Raw genomic sequence first — 22,289 nt, 5'->3', positions numbered from 1 at the left:
GTTGGCCTCCGCTCCTGACAAGGACCTTGATGCAAAGGCTACTACTTTCACAGTATCGTCCACCCTTTGCGACAACATGGCTCCCACTCCTTTGCCACTTGCATCCGCCGTGATTATCGTGTCCTTCTTTATGTCGAAATTGCCAATGAAGGGTGCAGACACTATTGACTCTTTTATGTTCTCAAAGGCCTGTTCTTGGTCCTTCTCCCACCGAAATGGGGTGTTTTTCTTCAAGATCTCCCTGAGGGGATGAGCTAAAATCGCAAAGTTCCTGATGAACCTGGCCATGTATTCGGCTAGGCCTAAGAACGAAAGAACTTCATCCTTACACGAAGGGGTGGGTGCTCTCCTTACCGCCTCTACCAGGTCTATTTTTGGCTTTATCCCTTCCTCTGAGATGGTGTGCCCTAAGTAGTCCACTGAGGTAACTCCCACTCTACATTTGCTCTCTTTCGTGGTGAAGCCTACTTGCTTCAACTTTGTGAGTACTTTCTTTGCATTTTCGTTGTGCTCTATATCACTTGACCCATAGATCAATATGTCGTCCTGAAAACACATGGACTTAGGGCAGTCTCTCAACACATGTTGCATTGCTCTCTGAAAAGCTGAAGCTGCTGACGCAAGCCCAAACGGCATCCTCAGGAATTTATAATTGCCAAACGGGGTGGTGAAGGCAGTCAAGGGCTGCGACTCGGGATGCAGCGTGATCTGGTGGTAGGCTGATGATAAATCGAGCACACTAAATAACTTGGCTCCTTGCAATGTGCTCAACATTTCGTGTATCCTTGGTAGAGGATGCCTATCCACCACTAAGTTAGCATTCAATGCCCTCAAGTCCACACAAAGTCTAATGCTCTTGCCTCCCTCCTTGCTCGTGATTACGATGGGCGCCAACCACGCTGAACACTCTATTTCCTGTATGACCCCTTGTTCCACCAATTTCTCTAGTTCCATTCTCAAAGGTTCCCTCATTAATAGGGGAATGGAGCGTGTTTTGTGCACCACAGGAATAGCTCCTTCCCTGAGTTCTATCTTATGCATGTAATTTTTAAGTACACCCAGACTCTCATTAAACACTTCTGGAAACTCTTTTACCAGATCTGAGCCTGCACCTGGGGGATCAATGAGAAGTACCTGCTCCTGATTGTTGGGATCCAGCTTTATCCCTAACTCCTTCTGGTGTTTCCACCCTAAGAGACTTGAGCCTTCCCTGGTTACATATACCTTCCCCACCGTGTGTCTGTCTTTGAAGGCAATCCTCATTCTCACCATCCCTTCCAACTGGATGGGCACTCTATTGTAACCTGATGGCGCTATATCTGCTGTCTTTAGTCTGATGTTGTGCTTTCTCATTGAACGCTTTCTTGTCTACAAGGGTAAATGGAGAGCACGAGTCAGCGTACACTTTAAATCTCTCACCATCCAGACTTATCTCACATGTGGGGTACTGTGTTTTCTCACCCGTGCCCTCATCCTCTATTTGGCAAATAAAACTCTTCTCCTCCCCCACCTCCTCAACATTGTGTTCTAGCATGTGCACCTTCATACTACCAACATTACACGTTTTTGCGAAGTGACCCTTTCTGTTGCACTTCCTGCATATGACATTCCTTGCGGGGCACCGCCAATTGTTGGCCAGATGATTATGATTCCCACATCTGAAACATTTTAAACCTTCTATCCTATTGCTCCCACCCTCTCTTTGCTTGTTCTCCACTTTACACACCGTTTCTTCTTTTCCTACCTCTTTAGTCGTGACTTTCTCCCTACTCTCTACTGATACCTTCATCTCTCTCATACAATGCGCTGTGTGTTCCAGCCCTTTAGCTATGCTTATCGCCTCTTCAAGATCAGGGTTTCTAGTGAGCAATTCTTCTTGCACTTTCTCTTCATTGGTGCATTTTACTAACTGGTCCCTGATAAGGGAATCCGTTAGAGCCCCAAACTCACATGTTGCCGCCATGCCTCTCAATACTGCTATGTATGAGGATACTTTCTCATCTTTTCTTTGTGTTCTTTTAAAAAATGTGTGCCTTTCTAGAACCACATTGAATTTTACTTTGAAATGTGCCTCTAACTTCCTTAATGTGTAATCATACACGTCAACCCCTTCTTCTTCTTCTGGAACCTCGTCATCCACTAATCTTCCCGTTATGTCCTCAAAAATTTTCCTACCCTGTGTTCCTAAATTATGTAAGAGAATGTGTTGCTTCCTTTGAGAAGTTTCCACCTCCAATAGCTATTAGGTAGGACTTAAAAATACCTTCCCATCTTTTCCAAGGGATGTCTGGTTCCCCTAACTCATTAAGAAATGGTGGCGGTTGGCTCATACCTGCCCCTGCCATTATAGAAAGTGGACCCTAACGTCTATGCTAGATCCGCCAGGCCCTAATCCCGCTCTAAAGATGAGGGACAGGATGGAATACCGTGAAAAGTGCCGGATGCCTGCTCTACCTGCGGGTTTCTCTGGTGTGTCTGGGATGTAATGAAAGATAAAGAGGGGGGGGGCGGGGAGGGGAAAAAATGTGACAGGGTACCGAGCAGAGGTCTCCTACTCCTACCTCCTGTGCACTTTCTACTACAGACTTCCCTAAATGAACCCCCACTGGCCCAAATACCACTGTGCAATGCCTTAGTAACTTCTCCCAGCTGAGAAATACTCTCCCAGACCAGTCCCCTTTCTATTGCCTTGCTGGGGATTACCCAGAGTCCCCTCCGTGAGCATAAACGCTCTGTAGACAAATCGTGAGGAAAACACCTTCCTGAGGGCAACGTTTACTTGAGGAATCCCCGGAGCACTGTGAGAGGTCAAGTTGAGGTAAACGACAAACCTCTCCTCGTGTCTTCAGGAAGGCTGAGACCAGTTCGACTAGCTCGTTTCCTTCGTGCGGAGTTACACTGCAGGCGTCCTTTCAAGCTCACGCCCTCTACATCGCGCTCGGCGCTGGGAAAGACGACTGCCAGTCAGCTTCGAGCGAAGATGCAAGGGTGGAAATTCCGCAGTGAAGGCAGCGCGGGACACACACTACACCCTCCGCCTCCTCACCGCTGTTCAACTCCCTACTTGCCAGTCAGCTGCGAGCGAAAAAGCCAGGGTGGGATTTCCGCCATCAAAGCAGCGCGGGCAACACCCAGCACCCTCTGCCTCCTCACCGCTGTTCAACTTCCAAATTGCCAGTCAGCTGCGAACGAAGATGCCAGGGTAGGTGTGCGACTTCCAAAGCTCCGCTCCTTAGTACGTGGCACCGTCACTCCATCTACTTGGCCAGCAGTGCCGAACTTTCTCCTTGCTAGGAACTGGGTGTCCGCTACACTCCCGGTCACCTGGGCGTGAATGGTACACGTGAGGCACGCTTCGACCCCTTATGGACACCGGCTGACTGCCCTCGATACCTCCAATCTGTAGCTTGAAAATGTTCCCAGTCGCCTCAATACACGCACCTCCGCTACAGTTGTATACACGAAGGTAATACAGATCGGGATCATCAACACCTGTCACCACTTTATCAAAATACCGTGATGAGCCAGCAAGCAGCAAGAATTACAGGGAAGGGTGCTCCACTGTCCCTGTCACAGTCGCCTTCATCCTCGTCGCCAAAGTGAAGTGATGAAGCAACTCAAGTAAGTGAAACTTCTTTATTTCGTTGAAGCGTAAAAGCACCCCCAGCTTGCTGGTAATCAAACTCTCAGGTGAAGGCAGCCCGTCAACATTCCGAAGCTGCCTTCACAGCAACATTCTAAGACATACCATTACAGATGCAGTGAGGGAGGGGGGGGGAGAGCGGAACATACCAAGTGGCAAATTACAACAGATACTTTACTGGGTATCACCACAGGTTGAAAAGAGAAGACGTCTTCAGCAAATTCATAACACAGGCAGAATGCTGCTTTCCCAGAATGGAACAAACCCTCGCAAAAGTTGTTCTCTGTCTGGAAAAGTTTAACACCAGGTTATCAATGGATTGGTGCATTTATCTGAAATGTGATTAGCAATCTGAGGCTCCCCCTACTAGTTGAAGCAAACAAACCAACCTGGGATTTTCTTTCATACCTTCATTCCCATGGTAAAAATGGCATTATACGCTTCATTTACTACTCTATCCATACTGGGCCCTTTACAATTAGACAGTTTACAGCACTCCCATTCCACTGATGAATCTTTCTCCGCCGATAGGAGGGGTGGAAATTAGGGTAACCAAACACCATGTTAGCTGTGCAATGAGGACCATTAATTGACAGCCAATTCACAAATTTGAAATCAGATTTAGGTACACCACTCTCAAAACCATGCTGTAGAAACAAAAGATACCAACAGGAAGACCCGATTTCCTAAAGAAGTTAAGTTGAGTTAGGATTATGCAGACCAAAAGCTCTTCAACAGCAACGCAAAACAAAAGAAGTAACACCTTATATTGTCAGAGCTCGATGATTCTCCCCACAACACATTGTCATAAGTAAACAGGACAGTTTGAATGGAAGAACCAATAGGACTCAATAGTAGACTCAGACAGATATTTGAATGATTTGGTTATTGTATTAAAGATTCAAATTTCATTGCCACAAGTAATTTCTTGAGAAGTTCAGTTAAGAACATCACAGCTTGCATAACAATGCCAAACTTTTAAGCAGGCTTTCTCTTATGATTGTAATCAGAATCAACTACAGAGTTATAGCCTCCTACCACCATTAAGGCAGAAGGATAATTAGTTGTCTAACAACTCAAGTCCGACAAAGATGTATAAAGGGTTCAAAATTAAAGACCATTAAGGGCGAGTCCATTAGAATAAATAAAGGAATAGAAAATGAAAAAATGGAATGGTTCGGCAAATAAGGTTCAGTCCATCAGCTATCGACTGTAGCATCAACAAAGCAGTCCAAAAGTAAAAGATAGTTAAAAAATCGATCAGCGTAGCATACTCTCTCACAGGGAAAAGAATAAGTATGGTGTTGCCTGTCCTTTGGGGTTTCTTCCTATATAACGTTTTTAATATTGTCCCAGTGAAGTGGCATCACACCACCATTGAAAGACCATTGTATGGTCAGAATCAGGTAATGACACCTTAGATACTTGAAACATTGAGAAACTTTCCCATGGTAGTCATTAGAAAGAAGAGCTCCGAAAGTCCACATAGACCTAACATTGGTGGAAAAGAAATACAAAATTGCTACTGCTGCAATCCTGTTCCCACAGGAATATTTAACAGTGAACATTGAAGAAACATTCAGGAACGTCAAGGTGTTCTTATCAGTTCGAATACGACCCATAAGCATAATATAACTTGCTTCCCCAGCATCCTATCTCTATTTACTGACTTCTTTTGTTCTCCTCTTTAGTTACTGTACAATTCTGTACCATTTTTTGTGTTATTCTTTTCAAATCGATTCTGGTTCAGTGACATGCAACACAACTTTTGGCATACACTCCGGACTCCTTTACACTTGCTTATGTTGAAGTTTTATTTTACATTTTCCCACGTTCTCAGAATGTCCTGAATTGGGTTGTCACTATCAGACTCCTAGCTAACCTTTTACAATGTTTTAGATGCTATTGAGTAGTCCGTTTTAGATTCTATGCATCTTTCCCCTTTCTCATATGGTTACTTTATTCTTGTTCTTTTGTGATCAACCTGACAAATGATTAGGCTGGGGAAAGGAATGCATCACTATTGGAGCTTAGTCAAGACTGATTTGCATATGGCTGGGTCCAAACTGAGGTGGAGTGTTGTGCAACAGAATGATTGACTGGGATGTCGCCCAGAGTATTTAATTACCAGTGGCTGACATTAATTCAAGCATTCTATCTGTCACTGTCCACTAACCTTTCTAGTGGACTGCTCCCTTCACTGTACAGCTCTGCCTGGTGGCTGCTGTTGCCCCCATGGTTGCATCTGACCCTCTTGTCAGGAGTTCGAGGCCCTCCTCCACTCGCAGGCTCCAGCCTTTTCCGCATCCCTGGAGGTCTAGTGGTAGAGCGTCACTGCTTTGCTGCTGGACTGCCCTTCTATCTTCCTTTTCTACTTATTTTCCGCTTTTCTGCTCTTTTTGCCTTTCCACCACTGCTGCCTTCTTTTCTGCTTGTAGCCTTTTCTGCTTTTGCCTTTTTTCTTGTCCCTTGTGCACTTTTCCTCATGCATTGCCGCTGCGATCCCCTACTGCCCCTCCCCTCTCCATTGACCCTTTCCCGCTCCCCGCGTTTCCTGTCCTACAGCTGTCCAGCCCCCCGCACACACCTTAATGGTGGCGACTGGCATGCCAAAGGCAAGCCTGTCTGCACTCATCCATGCGTGGACTGCACCCAGAGCCACGGACCCTGGTTCTCAGACCAGCACCCTCCTTGCCCTCAACACAGGGTGCCATACTGCGTGCCACCTCGTCCCACCGAAGGACTCCCAAGGACCCTTCTCCTGCCAGAACTGCAGCTACACCCTTGTCCACCCCAACACGCCAGCTACTCTCGCCGTCCAGCCGACCAACAGTGCCACCGACTGGCTCAACTGCATCTTCCTCAACACGCACTCCCTCCTCAAACAAGCCACGGAAATCTGAGACCTCCTCGACGCCCCCTCTCCTGACATTGATTTCTTCACGGAAACCTGGACCAACTCCAGCTCGGGTCCAGACATTGCCTCCGCCATCCCTGACGGCTACAAAATCACCCACAAGGACCACACTGACCGACCAGGAAGAGGCATTGCCATCGTCCACAAGAACCCCCATCCGTGCGACCACTCACTCGAATGACCCAACAACGACCATGGAACACTTCCATTTCTAGATCTAGACCAACCCCAACACCACCGTCCACGGCACCCTCATCTTCAGGCCTCCCGGCCCCCGCCCAACTTTCACCAACGTCATTGTAGAACTCATCGCACGCCAGGCTCTCACATCCACAGATTACATCCTACTCTGCTACCTCAATTCCCACCTAGACGACTCCAGTGATCAAAACACTAGAGGCCCGATGTACAACGCTTTTTAGCATGTGCAAACGGGTCATAGACAGGTTTGCACATGCTAAAAAGCATGGGCCTATGTACATACAATATTTTGCGACTCGCAAATAAATTGCGGCTCGCAAAATACTGTTCTGCGACTCTTTATTAGGAAGGGGAATGCCCCTTCCTAATAGCGACCGCAAAGCCATTTACCAATGTTTTGCGACCGCAATTGCGGTTGCAAAACACTCTCATATTACCACCTACTTCAAGTAGGTGGTAATGCATTCGCAAATGAGAAGGGGACCCCAGGGGACCCCTTCCCCTTTGCAAATGCATGAAATATTTTTTTTAAGGGCAGGCAGTGGTCCCAGGGTCCACTGCCTGCCCTTAAAAAATGAAACAAAAACGTTTTAAAAAATGCATCCCGTTTTCCTTTAAGGAAAGCAGGCTGCATTTAAAAAAAAAAAAACCTGATGGTGGTCTGTTGAGCCCAGCCGGCCACCATCACTGGGAGGGCCTTTCATTCCCAATGGGCTCGCAAATTGCGAGAGGCTCATTAATATTTATGAGCCTTGCAATTTGTGACCCCATTGGGAATCGCTAACAGTGTTAAATACACTGTTGCACATGCCAAATAGTGCCTTACAAATTGCGAATCGCAAATGCAACCCAATTTGCGAGGCGCTATTTGGCAGGTCGTATATCTGGCCCTACATCCCTTCTGAAGAACCTCGCCGACTCAAGCAGCTAGCCACATCTCTGACCCATGCAGCTGGACACACGCTCAACTCCCCATCTTCCCTGCCTCATGGCAGCATCACCTACAGCCACACCACCTAACCCCTCTGGACTGACCATCACTGTGTGCTCTTCGCCTTCACCACTCCCACTGTACACCACCGCCCTTACAGCCCCCGTCGTAGCTGGAACAAGGCCACTGAAGAACATCTCATTATCTTCCTCAGCACTACCTCACCGCTGACATCAACAGACGTGAACATCTCAGCACGCAACCTCCACCGATGGATTTCCAACTGCGCCGACACCTTGGCACCCCTTAAGAAGGAACCAGGCAAGCAACACGTCAAAAAAGCCAGCTGGTTGACTCCCGCCCTCCATGAGTCCAGACACACCTGTAGATGACTTGAGAAGAGATAGAGGAACAACAAAACCCCGGAAACCCACCCAACTTTCAAAACCACCATCAACGCACACTCCTCTTCCTCAAAACCACAAAGAAAACAGCCCTCCAAGACAGAATCAATGCCAACACACACAACAGCAAAGAACTCTTAGCCATCATCAAGGAGTTCGCCAGGCCCAACAGCGAGACCACAGATGTCCCACCCTCCCAAGACCTCTGCAACAAACTTGGCACCTTCTTCCACCACAAGATAAGGCAGATCTATGACAGCTTTGACACCCAAGACCCTGCCACAATGCCTGTCGCCACCACATGTAACCCTGCGCACCCCAACAGACCCTACTCAACTTGACACCGCTCACCACATACGACACACTCAAGACCATGAAGAGCATCCACACCGGTGTCCCCTTGAATCCCTGCCCATATCACATCTTCCATAGAGCAGTCACCTCCATTGCCCCAGAGCTTTGCCTCACCATCAACTACTCTATCGAAACTGCCACCTTCCCTACAACTGGAAACACGCAGAGATCAACCTCCTGCTGAGGAAGCCATCCGCTGACCCGACAGAGCTCAAGAACTTCAGACGCCACCAATGACATCCGCTCCCTCCTCGACCATGGAGAAACTGCAGCCCTCATCCTACTGTATTATAATGTAAACAGTGGTTCCCTAGGGAACCACTGTTTACATTATAATACTGATTCCCAGGTTCCTTGGGTTATAGGGTTACCCCTGTTTGTTAAATCCTTGCCCTCATCCTACTGGACCTCTCGGCCGCCTTCGATACCGTCTCCCACTGCACCCTAATTGTGAGACTCCACGTCGCCAGCATCAGCAACAAGGCCCTGGACTGGATCCACTCCTTCCTTACCGGCCGAACACAGCGAATCAGACTACCTCTTTTCCTCTCAGGACCTACAGAGATCAGGTGCGCAGTGCCCCAGGGATCTTCCCTGAGCCCCACCCTCTTCAAGTCTACATGGCCTCCCTCTGGGTCATCATCAGAAACCACAGACTCAACATTGTCTCCTATGCCAATGACACTCAGCTGATCCTCTCCCTCACTAACAAACCCACAGCTGCAAGAATCGACTTTCACAGCTGATTGAAGGCCGTTGCCACCTGGATGAAAAACAGTTGCCTCAAGCTTAACTCAGACAAGACCAAAGTATTCACCCTGGCACATGCCCCCTTAGCCTGGGATGACTCCTGGTGGCCTGCTGCACTGGGAACCCCTCCAACCCCACGGACCACGCACGTAACCGCAGCATCATACTGGACTCTTATCATCATCTTTCTTCCACAAGCTCCACCTGCTTCAAAAGACATTCAGATGGATCCCCACAGAATCCAGAAAGACGGTCACCCACACATTCATCACCAGCAGACTCGACTACAGCAACGCACTCTATGCCAGCGTCACCCAGAATCAGCTCAGGAAACTACAGAATGTTCAAAACTCCCCAGCCAGACTGGTCCAATACATCCCCCGCCAAAGCCTAATCACAGAACACCTTTGACTCCACTGGCTCCCAGTCAATAAGAGAATACCTTCAAGCTCCTCACACATGCCTATAAAGCTCTCCATGATGTAGGACCAGCATATCTGGACCACCGCCTCACCTTCCACGTACCCGCCATGCAACTTTGCTCTTCCCAACTTGCCCTGGCCACTGACCCACAGATTCACAAGACCATAACTGGAGGAAGATCCTTCTCCTACCTCGCTGTCAAGACCTGCCTCTCCACTCAGGCAATCCCCGTTGCTGACCCAGTTCAGGAAGGATCTCAAGACCTGGCTCTTTGACTGAACCTCCATGCCCCGCTGCATCAACAGCCCTCACCGCAGCACCTTGAGACATTCACTGGTGACTGTGAGTAGCCGCGCTATACAAAAATCCTGATTGAATGATTGACTGCTTTGTATTCAACTTTTGACCAGCAACAACTCCAGTAGTACAAAGTTAAACTGGATTGCCGGATGTTTCGATCTGGATATTATATTTAATAAGCATAGCTCTAGTGACATTTCAATATTAATGCCTGCTACCGATTTTATTTTCATGGTAGTTTTCCTCCAGTAGCTCATCAGTTTCACATGCCCAAGTCATTTGAAAGAATGTGGCTTCCGGAATGCATGTCGGGATGAATTCTATGTACTTTCGGGGGGTCGATGTAGGTTAGGTGCAACAAGTTAAAATTAGTCAGTTTAAATATAGGATTACCACAAATCTCTTGCAGTGAGGTGCATGTTCTGTCCCAGCCGCTAGCTGTTAAAATTGTCTGTAAATCACCCTCCCAGAACTGTTGCGTGGTTTCTCAGGGCCTTCTTGCTATCTTCTTTCAGGGCCTTATAGAGATTTTATGGTAGCCGGCAGCTCCCAGTATCAGGGTTTCCAGTGTAGCATTGTGTCAGGGGAAGCCAGACCGGGGTCCTGGGTTAGCCATTCCAAATTTCTCAGGGTGTCCAGGTCAGCATCGCATATTGAAGAACTGTCCGGGGCACACTCCCAATGCCTCCACATGCGAGATGAATTCATACCCCGCCGGGTACAATGACCCCTGAGTACGACATCCCCCTTCAATCCATCTTGCTATTGACATGTCCTTGCTATTTTTTTGAATCCGCTGTTGCCTCAGTTTCCCACTCTCCTAGAAACAGGGGGGTGTCCCAGCACTCTCGTGACCGCTGCCTCCCATACTATATGGATGTATCTTTTGGGCACATTTCCACCCCTCATGAAGAGTACCTGCAGCTCTGCCTCGACTTTTTTGCAATTATCTAAGTGCTCGCACCATTTAACAACATGCTGCATCTGTGCCACAATGTAGTGTATATCTCAAGATTAGGTAGACCCAGTCCAGCTCTTTATCAATCTATTCTCAAAACATTCCGACCCTCCCTGCTGCTCTTCCTCGGCCAAGCCTTAAGTTATCCAGCTCTTTAAACATAGATCGTCGAATCGGGCATAATGTGTTTTGCTGCACATATAGGCACCGAGTCAAAAGCACCATTTTATCACTTACAGTCCTATCCCCTATATACTGGGGGAAGTGTTTGCGAATTACATGACTCTCTATATGTTCTGCATCATCCTTCCCATATTGTATTCGTATTGCCTATCAGTGGAATGTGTGATTTGCATACCTAGGTATCTGATGCTCGTTATACATCATTCTATTTTGACATTGTTTTACACAATTTCTCCTTTTTCTTAGGGTATCCAAAGATGAGTAGTGCTTTGAACGCTACAGGGCGGCCCATTCTGTACTCGTGCAGCTGGCCAGCGTATGAAGGCGGCCTCCCACCAAAGGTACAGCATCTGCTTGCAGATAAGTTGTTTAATTAGTGATAGCCATGTCCCAGAACTCTCCCCAATCCCTGCACTCCATGACAATCAGTGTTGCCTTCTTATGTTTGCTGCCACTCTGCCTTCTCTGCATGCACACCCATCTGAGAAACCTGCTGCTCAAAGAGTAACCTAAAAATGTCTTGCTTTGTTTTCTTCGAGTTCTGGATTCTACAGGGTACAGTATAAAAACTAAAGCAAATTTATCTTCCAAATCTGAGATTAAAACCAATCCCAGCCTGTAACTGGGGTAATTATAAAGGGGAGGGCTACGGAATGCACAAAATACATGTCTGTGTAGGTGGGTGCACTTGTCAATGTAATGGTTTATGAACAAATGCCACAAACGGGCACGTTTTCAGACTGTAAGCCATAGGTTTGAATCAAGGCAGGCTCCCTCTTTAAGTTGGAGTAATTCTCTGACAATAGAACCTTTTGATAGTGGCAAAAAGTACCATGGGGCACATTTACAAGGGATTGCGCCTCCGGAACGTCACTTTTTTCAACGCTTTGGTGGCACAATGCCCTGTACCATATTTACAAAGCTATGTTAAGCCACTTTGCTTGGCTTTATTCCGCTTTGTAAATATGGTACCCTTTCACGCAGTTTTCTGCGTGAAAGGGGCATGCAATGGGTGTTGCTGTGAGAGTTCCTTGACCTGGTCACTCCACTCCGCACGGCCCCCGTGTGCCCAGATTCTGCTGCTGCTGCCTTCTTGGCCTCTCTTGCTGCCGCCTCTCCTTAAGGCCCCTGCTCTCCAGGCTTGCCCAGGCTTGCCCTCGCTCTCCCGCTCCGTCTTCCTGCTCTTTCCACCCCCCTTCCGCTCCCCGATGCTTCTCTCTTGCGGCCCCGCCCCCTTCTCTTGGCACCCGCTCCCCATTCGCCGCCCCGCTCCCAGCTGCTCCTCCCTCCCACTTCGCCATATATGGCGGGGACCGCGCGTACGCGCAGCGGGCACACTGATTGTGCGCCAAAGGCAAGCCCGTCTATGCCCGTCCACGACTGGACCGCGCCCAGCTCCAGAACCCCTGGACCCCACCGGAGCCAGCCAACCCATCAGAGATACGCCACCGCCACCCTCCACGCACTCAACACCGGCCGACAGCCAGCCTGCTACCTAGCCAACCCGAAACGCACCCACGGAGCATTCACCTGCCACGCCTGCAACTTCACCTGCACCCGATCCTGCACCGCACCCACCAAGCCAGGCTCCAGCAACGACTACCTCAAGTGCATCTTGCTCAATACCCGCTCCATCCACAGGCACGCTGTCGAACTCTGGAACCTTCTCGACACAACATCACCAGACGTCGCCTTCCTCACAGAAATATGGATGAACGCCTCCTCAGCTCCCGACATCGCCATAGCCATCCCGGAAGGCTACAAGATCGCCCGGAAGGACCGCGTCAACCAAGCCGGAGGAGGCGTCGCCATCGTCCACAGAAACACCATCCGAATCACGACCAACTCCGACGACATCCTCACCGCCGCCGAACACCTTCACTTCCAGATACACACCGACCCCAAGACCACCCTCAGAGGCACCCTCGTCTACAGACCCCCGGGACCACGCACACAATTCAGCGAAGCCATCGCAGACTTCGTCAGCCCGCACGCCCTTACCTCCTCAGACTACATCCTCCTAGGAGACCTCAACTTCCACCTGGAGAACAACAATGACAGCAACACCGCCACCCTGCTGGACAACCTCGCCAACCTCGGACTCGAGCAACTGGTGAACACCCCCACCCACATCGCCGGCCACACGCTTGACCCCATCTTCTCCTCCAGCAAGCACATCTCCTTCAGCCACTCCACCGCACTGGACAGACCACAGCTGCGTCCACTTCAACTTCAGGAGAACCACGACCCACAACCACCCTCAACAGGTTCCCCGCAGAAGCTGGAGCAAGATCACCGCCGACCAGCTCACCACCTCCCTCAGCCAGAACCCCCCCACCAACACGACAGACCCCAACGAAGCAGCCCGCAACCTCACACAGTGGCTCACCAACTGCGCCGATGACCTCGCACCACTGAAGAACTCCCCCACCAGACACGGCAGCAAGAAAGCCTCCTGGTTCACCAACGACCTCAAAAACTCCAAGAAAACCTGCCGTACCCTCGAGAAAGCCTGGCGCCACGACCAGACTACAGAAAACATGACAGCCCTCAAGAATGCCACCCGCAAACACCACCAACTGATCCGCACCACCAAAAGGACCACATTCAAAGAACGACTGGACAACAACTCCCACAACAGCAAGGAACTCTTCAGCATCGTCAAAGAGCTCTCCAGCCCCAGTGCCTGCAACAACGACATCACACCCTCGCAGGACCTCTGCGACTCACTCGCCTCGTTCTTTCACCGCAAGATTGCCGACATACACAACAGTTTCGGCGCACAGACCGCGCACCCTACCACCGATCCGGCACCCCCCACCACCACCCTCCGCACCTGGACGACGGTCAGCACCGAAGACACCACCCACACGATGAACACCATCCACTCCGGCTCCCCAACCGACCCCTGCCCACACCACATCTTCAACAAAGCCGACTCCATCATTGCACCCCAACTCCGGAACATCATCAACAGCTCCTTCGCATCCGCCACCTTCCCAGAGAGCTGGAAACACGCCGAGCTCAGCGCCCTTCTGAAGAAACCCACCGCGGACCCCACGGACCTCAAGAACTTCCGACCCATCTCGCTCCTCCCCTTTCTGGCCAAAGTCATCGAGAAGATCGTCAACAAACAACTCTCCGCCTTCCTCGAGACCAACGGATCCCTCGACCCCTCGCAGTCCGGCTACCGAGCAAACCACAGCACCGAGACCGCCCTCATCGCAGCCACCGACGACATCAGGTCCCTGCTCGACAACAGGGAAACAGCTGCCCTCATCCTCCTGGACCTCTCAGCAGCCTTCGACACCGTATGCCACCGCACCCTGATACAGCGCCTCAGCAACATCGGAATCCAAGGAAAGGCCTTGGAATGGATCATCTCGTTCCTCGCCGGCAGAACCCAGAGAGTCCGACTTCCCCCGTTCCGGTCCGTGGCCACCGAAGTCATCTGCGGCGTCCCGCAAGGATCCTCGCTCAGACCCACCCTCTTCAACGTCTACATGAGCCCCCTCGCAGCCATCGCACGCCAACACAACCTCAACATCATCTCCTACGCCGACGACACCCAGCTGATCCTCTCCCTCACCAACGACCCCGCCACGGGCAGAGCCAACCTCCAGGAAGGAATGAAAGACGTCGCGGAATGGATGAAGCTCAGCCGGCTGAAACTGAACTCAGATAAGACGGAAGTCCTCATCCTGGGATCATCCCCCTCCGCCTGGGCCGACTCCTGGTGGCCCCCTGCCCTGGGCTCCGCTCCAAAGCCAACGGACCATGCTCGCAACCTGGGCTTCATCCTGGACTCCTCCCTCACGATGACCAAGCAAGTCAACGCCGTCTCGTCATCCTGCTTCAACACCCTGCGCATGCTCCGAAAGATCTTCCGGTGGATCCCCACCGACACCAGGAAGACGGTCACCCAGGCCCTCGTCACCAGCTGACTGGACTACGGAAACACCCTCTACGCTGGAACCACAGCCAAACTACAGAAAAGACACCAGCGCATACAGAACGCCTCTGCACGACTTATCCTGGACACCCCCCGCTTCAGCCACATCTCTCCCCAGCTGAGAGACCTGCACTGGCTCCCCATCAGCAAGAGGATCACGTTCAGACTCCTCACCCATGCACACAAGGCTCTCCATGACATGGAACCCACATACCTCAACAACCGCCTCACATTCTACACACCCACCCGCCACCTCCGCTCCTCCAGCCTCGCCCTCGCCACCATCCCGCGCATCCGCAAGACCACTGCCGGAGGAAGATCCTTCTCCTACCTGGCGGTCAAGACATGGAACTCCCTCCCCACCCACCTACGACTGACCCAAAACCATCTCTCCTTCAGGAAACAGCTCAAGACCTGGCTCTTCGAGCAGAAGCGGATCCCCCTCCCCCCAGCGCCTTGAGACCCTACGGGTGAGTAGCGCGCTTTACAAATTCATTGATTGATTGATTGATTGAGAGTTCCACTGTAACACCAATTGCTTTTTGATGCTTCCCCAGATTTATAAGAATTGATAAATCTGAGGCAGCACCCAAAACTAACGGCATGCAAAAGCAGGCATTAGATTGGTGCAATGAGGAAAAATACTTTTATTTCTTATCGTTTTTGCTCTTTCTATGTGTGCTGCACTTTTCAGCATGCATAGAAAGAGCAAATCACCATTAAAGATGGTTTATGTGCAGGAAGGGACACCTTCCTGCACATAAACAATAATTCCTTGCAACACAGACAGCCTTGGCACTAGGCAGCAATTCTTAGCGCTAGCGTAAGGAAAAACACAGGGGTGCACCATATTCTTGTGAATACGGCATATCCCTGCTTTTTTTTAAATGGCGCAGTGTGGCACGCTGAGTAATAAAGATGTGTAATACCAAGCTTTGTGTGTGGCATGATCATTTGCTTGTACCCGGGCTGGGGAGGACGTTACAGTACCTTCCACATATACAAAACTCTTGTAATGAATGCACATGATCCTTTTAAGAAGCTAGCTGTGGGATACAAGAGAAATAGATCTAGGGGCATTATCTGATGAAGGATAAATGATGCATGTTTGGTGTCTACTGAGGCTGCCATTTCCACACAACAGAGGTAAATTAAATGTAATTATTTTTAATGGGTTGCACTACACCAGGGCAACTTCAGTGGGACCGCTTGCCTTGTCTACAGTACCTTACAGAAATGGGTGACTAACTATACTATGTATTAGAGTGTAGCATTTGTCACTCATTCTGTAACGGGAAGGCTCATTCATATTTGAGGTGGTGAACTGGTGGTTTGCCATAACCCTGAAAGAATTCCCCAAATCCCTTAAAACCTATATTCTGACTGACATATGAAAATGTTCATTAACTGGACTTGTTTCTTTGTTACAGGTTTGACATTGGTGGTGTAAAAAGGCATTGGATGTGGGTGATATAGCCAATATTCCTTTTTTTTAACCAATAACAATCATATTTTACTGTAATGTCCATTAAAACTATCAAGGACATTTTTTATATCTGTTTGAAGTACATCTACCTACTAAGAAGTACACATACAGTTCTATTAACCCCTTAGCTGCTGCCCCCCCCCCCACGGCCTCCCAGTGCTAAGCCCTTTTTAGGTCTCGCTAAGCCCAGCGCATGCGCTGGCTTGGAAAGACATTTTGTATGTGAGTTTTCAAAGTGCTGCTGGCTGACGCACGCTTTCAATGCTTGTTTTTGTCTTGCGGCCGGTGCGCCTCTTGGATCCCAGGATGAACTGAACCAGCAAGATGCCTCCCAGCAGCAGTGCGCAAACACCGCCTCCAGCCAAAGCCCCAAGACGGGCTGCCCGTCCCCGCTCCATGCTCTGTCCCGCACAAGTTGCCCCCTGTGACGTGCCTTAGCTCTTGGCCGGGTCACTGTCGCGGTGCAGAGGGGGCTGTTATGGGTCACAGGCTAGATGGCCACGGCTTACCCTGCTTTACATGTGTTCCACCGGCACCTGTCAAAATATGTTGTAGACGCTTTCAGAGCGATCGCGATGACGCACGCATTCAATGCTTGTTTTTTGCGGCCGGTGCGCCTCTTGGATCCCAGGATCAACTGAACCAGCAAGATGCCTCCCAGCAGCAGTGCACAAACACCGCCTCCAGCCAAAGCCCCAAGACGGGCTGCCCGTCCCCACTCCATGCTCTGTCCCGCACACGTTGCCTCCTGTGACGTGCCTTAGCTCTTGGCCGGGTCACTGTCGCTGCAGAGGGGGCTGTTATGGGTCACAGGCTAGATGGCCACGGCTTACCCCGCTTTACATGTGATCCACCGGCACCTGTCAAGATATGTTGTAGATGAAACTGTATACCGAGGGCTTGACTTTCGGCTGAGTGAATCAGAAAGTAAGATCGTGGCGGCCATTTTTGAGTGGTACGTACTTTACATTTAGTGAGGTGACTGGCTATTCTGGCAGAGACGCCTTTGTAATACCCCCTTTGTGTCACGTCTTTCAAGATAAGGAAACATTTTTATAAGCTTAAAGGTGACTTTCTTTTAGTCTATGCAAGTTTTTCAACATTACACATTTTACGAAACTAAACTTGTTATTTATTTGTAATAAAAGTATGTAATATGAACGTAAATTTTTCTTTACGGTAGCCGGTTCTCTGTCTCATTTTTTTGTATTTTATAGAAAAGATATTGTTCTTGTATATGACGCTTTGCTTCGGTGTCAGCCATGTACCACTCCAAATAGTCAACTACACCCAGTCCTTCTTTTATGTCTTTAAAACATTACTTTAGTTAATGACCCTGCTATTCCTCGATGAAATCAAAGATAAATGGTTCCGAGTGTAGTTCGCATACCTAGAGTTTCCACACTAGGAGTATAATCGCAATTCGCAATCTATGACTCCTTCCATTTTAAGATTAAAAAGAGGGACTTTAGTGGCAATTAAAAAGTACATCAATAAACAATTATTGAAAATGCAATAGGTCTCGCCTTTGATTAAGTTAAAGCCATTTGCTTTGCTAATGGTATTGTATAGCAAAGCCAATGGTTTTAACTTAATAAAATCTGAGACCTATTGCATTTTCAATGCTTGTTTGCTATTTCGAGGTAGTTCACACTTAGGACTCCATAACATTTTTGCACATTATGTATTCACAACAAATGTACGTGAGCAAAGAAAATTTGAGCGTTGTCTCCTGTTAGACCTGGCATCCTTGGCGTGGTTTCCCCTGACCTTTTGCCTCTACGTCCTACATTTTTTTGACACTGTGATGGATTTCATTTTGCTGGTTTAGATGCTTTGGGCACTTTGCCACTGCTGATCAGTGCCAAAGTGCAAGTGCTCCCTGGTTAAATTATTACTGTGATTGGTTATCCATTATTGGCATATTTGTTTTACCAGTAGGTCCCTAATAAAGTGCCCTGAGTGTGCAAGGGCTGGTGATTTAAATGCTACTAGTGGGCCTGCAGCACTGATTGTGCCACCCACATGAGTAGCCCTAAAATGGTGTGTCAGGTCTGCCACTGCAGTGCCTGTGCGCAGTCTGTGAACTGCCATGTTGTCCTGGCCAGTGTACACACTTGCCAGGCCTGACCCTTCCCTTTTCTTACACATTGGACACCCCTATGGTAGGCCCAAGGTACCCCCCTGGGCAGGGTGCAGTGTATGTGAAAGGTAGGACATGTGCTAGTGTGCATAACATGTCCTGATAGTGAAATACTGCCAATTTAGTTTTTCACTATTGAAAGGCTATCTTGCCAATAGGATAACATGGGGAATGCTGTGTTACATGTTTACCTGCATATCTTCCATTAACGGCAAGATAGACATATGGAATCTGCTATCCCTGAACTTAGAATTTAATAACACATCTATTAGTGAAGATGGTTTTTAAATTCTAAGTTTGGAAATGTCACTTTTAGAAAGTGGCTATTTTCTTGTTCAGCCTTTCTGTGTGCCTCTGCCTGTTTGTGGATTGACTGTCTGGTTTGTGAGTGACAGGGGCTGGGGTGACTCCAGGAGACTGGATGAGTCATCACTAGGCTGAATAGACCCATCTGCATGTAAAGTGGTGGAGAGGAGTAGCACCTGGGTCTGACACAATGCTGGCTCCACCTCCTGCGGTGTGTCTGATGGCCCTGGCCCACACTCACAAAGGAAGAAAATGTGCACTGGCAGAGTGCAACCAGAACTGGTTTGGACTGGGTCCAGAACCCCTCACACAGGAAGAACAAAGACTTTTGGGGTATAAAATTAGAGCTGAGACCCCTGTAAAGTTAGATTAGGAAAAACTTTATTATCAAGACGGAATCCCTGCCAAAGAAGAACAGCCAGGAAGACTGAGGAACAGTGCTGCCATTGCTGAGTGTCTGTGAGCTGACCCGCAGTTGCTGTGATTGCTGAGGAAGAGGACCAAGGGACTGTATGCTGCGTCATGTGTTCCCCTTACTTGAAGAGGAACTGTGCTGTGTGCTTTGCCCCCTCTGAAGTCCACTTATCTCCAAGGGCCTGGAAAGAGCTGGCCTCCTGTTGCAAACTCAGGGACACAAAATAATATAAAAACAAGAAGACAACTAATAAAAGACTTTTGAAAAATGAAAATACAAAAACTTTGTCTTTCTTTCAAACTATACACCAAAACCAAACAGGATACCCTTTGGGAGAACTAATCCTTAAAGATATGAGGAGACAACGCTCAAATTTTCTTTGCTCAGTTTCACAAAAGAGGCTGGAAGGGTCCAGTGCCTCAAGCTAATCTCCTCCCCTATTGCAGTTCCATACTGGTATTATCTCCCAGGACCAGGATCCCTGGACCTTTCTCTCAAAACTTATGGACACAATAAATGTACGTCCTTGTTTTCCAATATCCTGGAGATTCTAAAGGTATCAGGGTTTGTGGATTCTCCTGCAGGAAAATCGAGAACTTATGTAAAATATTGCAAAGTTCAGAGTTTTTTTTAGAACAGTAGGAAAAAGGGCTCAAGATAAAAGTGTTTGTTTTTCCCTAAAAATGGCATGAAAGAACAGTTTGCTGTACTAAAGTCACCATCTTCCCAGATTTCAGGAACATGCAGAGCTGAATTAAAAAAACTAATTTTGTACCACAGTTTTAAAATTTTTCAAAGAGGTAGCCCATTGTCCCTATCTTTTTTTGTGTGCTCTCTACCTATTTCCAGGTTGTGGTAGAAACCAATGTGAAACCCATGGGTGATCCAGGAAAGCTATAGATTTCAGAAAAGTAGTCTAAATTCCAAATTCAGCAAGGGGTCATATGTGATCCCTTAAGGTTCTCCCAAGAAAAATAGCTGTTGAAATAAAAAAATATTGAAATTGAGTAGGACAAAATGTCTATTTGTGGCAACATTTTCATCTGATTTTACAAAAGCAATATACCATTATGTCCGCTAGACCCTTCTGGTTGTGGGGATATGTATGGTCTGTAGGTTCTTAAAGGATGGAAGTTATAGACAAATTTATATGGTGAAATATGTAGAGTGAAAATGGGTATCAAGGAAACCTATGTATTTCTGAAATGGGCACAAGATATGGAGTTTAGGAGAGTGGTTATTTGTACATCTCTGAATTTGTGGGTACCTCTACTAGGGCATGATTTAGAAGGTATTTTTCAAAATGTCTTCTTTCTTACACATTTGAAATGTATAAATGCAGTAAAATTCAAATTGATAAAAACAAATGTTGTACTAATCTATGAGATACATAAGAAAATGGAAGATATATATGTAGATTTCAGTTGTATATTTAATAAACTCAGACTTTCAAGTGTTGCTGTACTAGAAGCAAATGTATGTGTTTTTCTAATTAATATTCTTTTGTAATTAAATAGTGAAGCAATTGTAGATAAATAGTTTTGATAAATATTTACTTATTTATGCTGTGACCTATATACTTGTTAAATATAGAATAATATAACCATAAGTTAAATATGCATGTGTTAAGCAGTACTAATGAATATCTATATATTTATAAACATAATTATTATACATGTTTATGCAAAGGAATACACATATCCAGGTACCCATATATAGTCCAAATAAATGTTTATATACACAGGTATATGCTGTATATTTCTGTTTGAGTAAGGTCATTATATGGGGAAGAGCCAACTCTAGAGTAGTCTTCTGAAGATAAGTTAGTTATCTGTGAATCTTATGTTTGGGGGTTAAGGGTTTCATAGTTTGGCTACTTGAACAGAGACGCATATGTCACCTATGTGTTTTTCTTGTATGGTTGGATTTTGATGCGAGGTGCCAATCTATAGTAGAGGTTCCTTTGTTGAATGAATTTGTTGATTGTATTCCTGATGAAGAGTGGTCCTGTTCCATGTATCGCTTTGTGGTTGCTATTTGACCAATCTTGTCTGCACCTGCAAGGACCAAACAGCTATTATATTAACCAGCATATTACATTTAGGCCCACAGACCTCATCAAGCATCTTCAAATAACAGAACCTTTCCAAATACCAGTCCATACAGGATCACCGTGAATATTCATGATTACTGTGTACCTTCATAGTAGGCCACAAACCTTTTATAAGCCTTGCTGGAGCCCTAGTGTCACATGCCACTACAGGAGGAAAATTGTGTTGACTGAGCGGTTGGAAACTATTAATAGAAGATTCATGATCATTACAATTGAATGTTTTATATAATAGTCAAATTGCATTGTGCATACCAATTTTTGTTTCAATCTCATTTGTGCAACAAATTGAGCCACATAACGTCGGACTAATCATGGTATGTGCATTACCTTGTTGCACATGCAAAATGCTGTAAAGGGAGCCCATTATCAACTAAAGTTGTGATAGAAAATTAACTTCTTTATTCCAAAGCAAAACCTAAAGACAGTGGTACAAGTAATGGTCCTGAAGAGAATACACTATGAAAATGTATTGACACCAAGCCACAATAAGTCAGGATTAGCTCTTTAAAACTGTTCCTCATGCACTAGCACGTGTGTTTGAAGGCACAGGCTGCAAATTTCACATGACATATGTATCAAGAGAATTTTACTGGCTTCGAAAGGTGTCAATTTAAATTTGTGAAAAAGCCTACAAAGAAGTCCACTTCAACACTCCAAAGTGTCTTAGACTGAATTTTCAGATCTTTACAGGAGAATGCATGTCCACATCTAAGAGGACCGTGTCTGCAATGTGCCTGGTGTACAAAATGCGAAACACTGAGGCAGGTCTTCTCAAGAGATTTTTTTCTTAAGCTCTGAAACCCCTGCACC

At 47.4% G+C, this 22,289-nt stretch overlaps 1 protein-coding gene across 1 annotated transcript in view; it reads left to right on the top strand.

Moving 5' to 3' along the window:
* Nucleotides 1-22,289, top strand: part of LOC146790040 (alpha-N-acetylgalactosaminidase-like) — a 148,629-nt gene that overhangs the window by 79,354 nt on the left and 46,986 nt on the right. Inside the window, exon 5 of the mRNA XM_085628372.1 lies at nucleotides 11,311-11,405. Within this exon, the coding sequence (XP_085484498.1) occupies nucleotides 11,311-11,405 (95 nt within the window). The remainder of the gene's footprint in view (nucleotides 1-11,310; nucleotides 11,406-22,289) is intronic.

The sequence above is a fragment of the Triturus cristatus genome, chromosome 10 (assembly GCF_964204655.1).
Source record: "Triturus cristatus chromosome 10, aTriCri1.1, whole genome shotgun sequence".
Lineage (NCBI taxonomy): Eukaryota > Metazoa > Chordata > Amphibia > Caudata > Salamandridae > Triturus > Triturus cristatus.
Note: the sequence above shows the minus strand (reverse complement) of the source record. Positions and strands in the feature narration are given on the sequence as shown.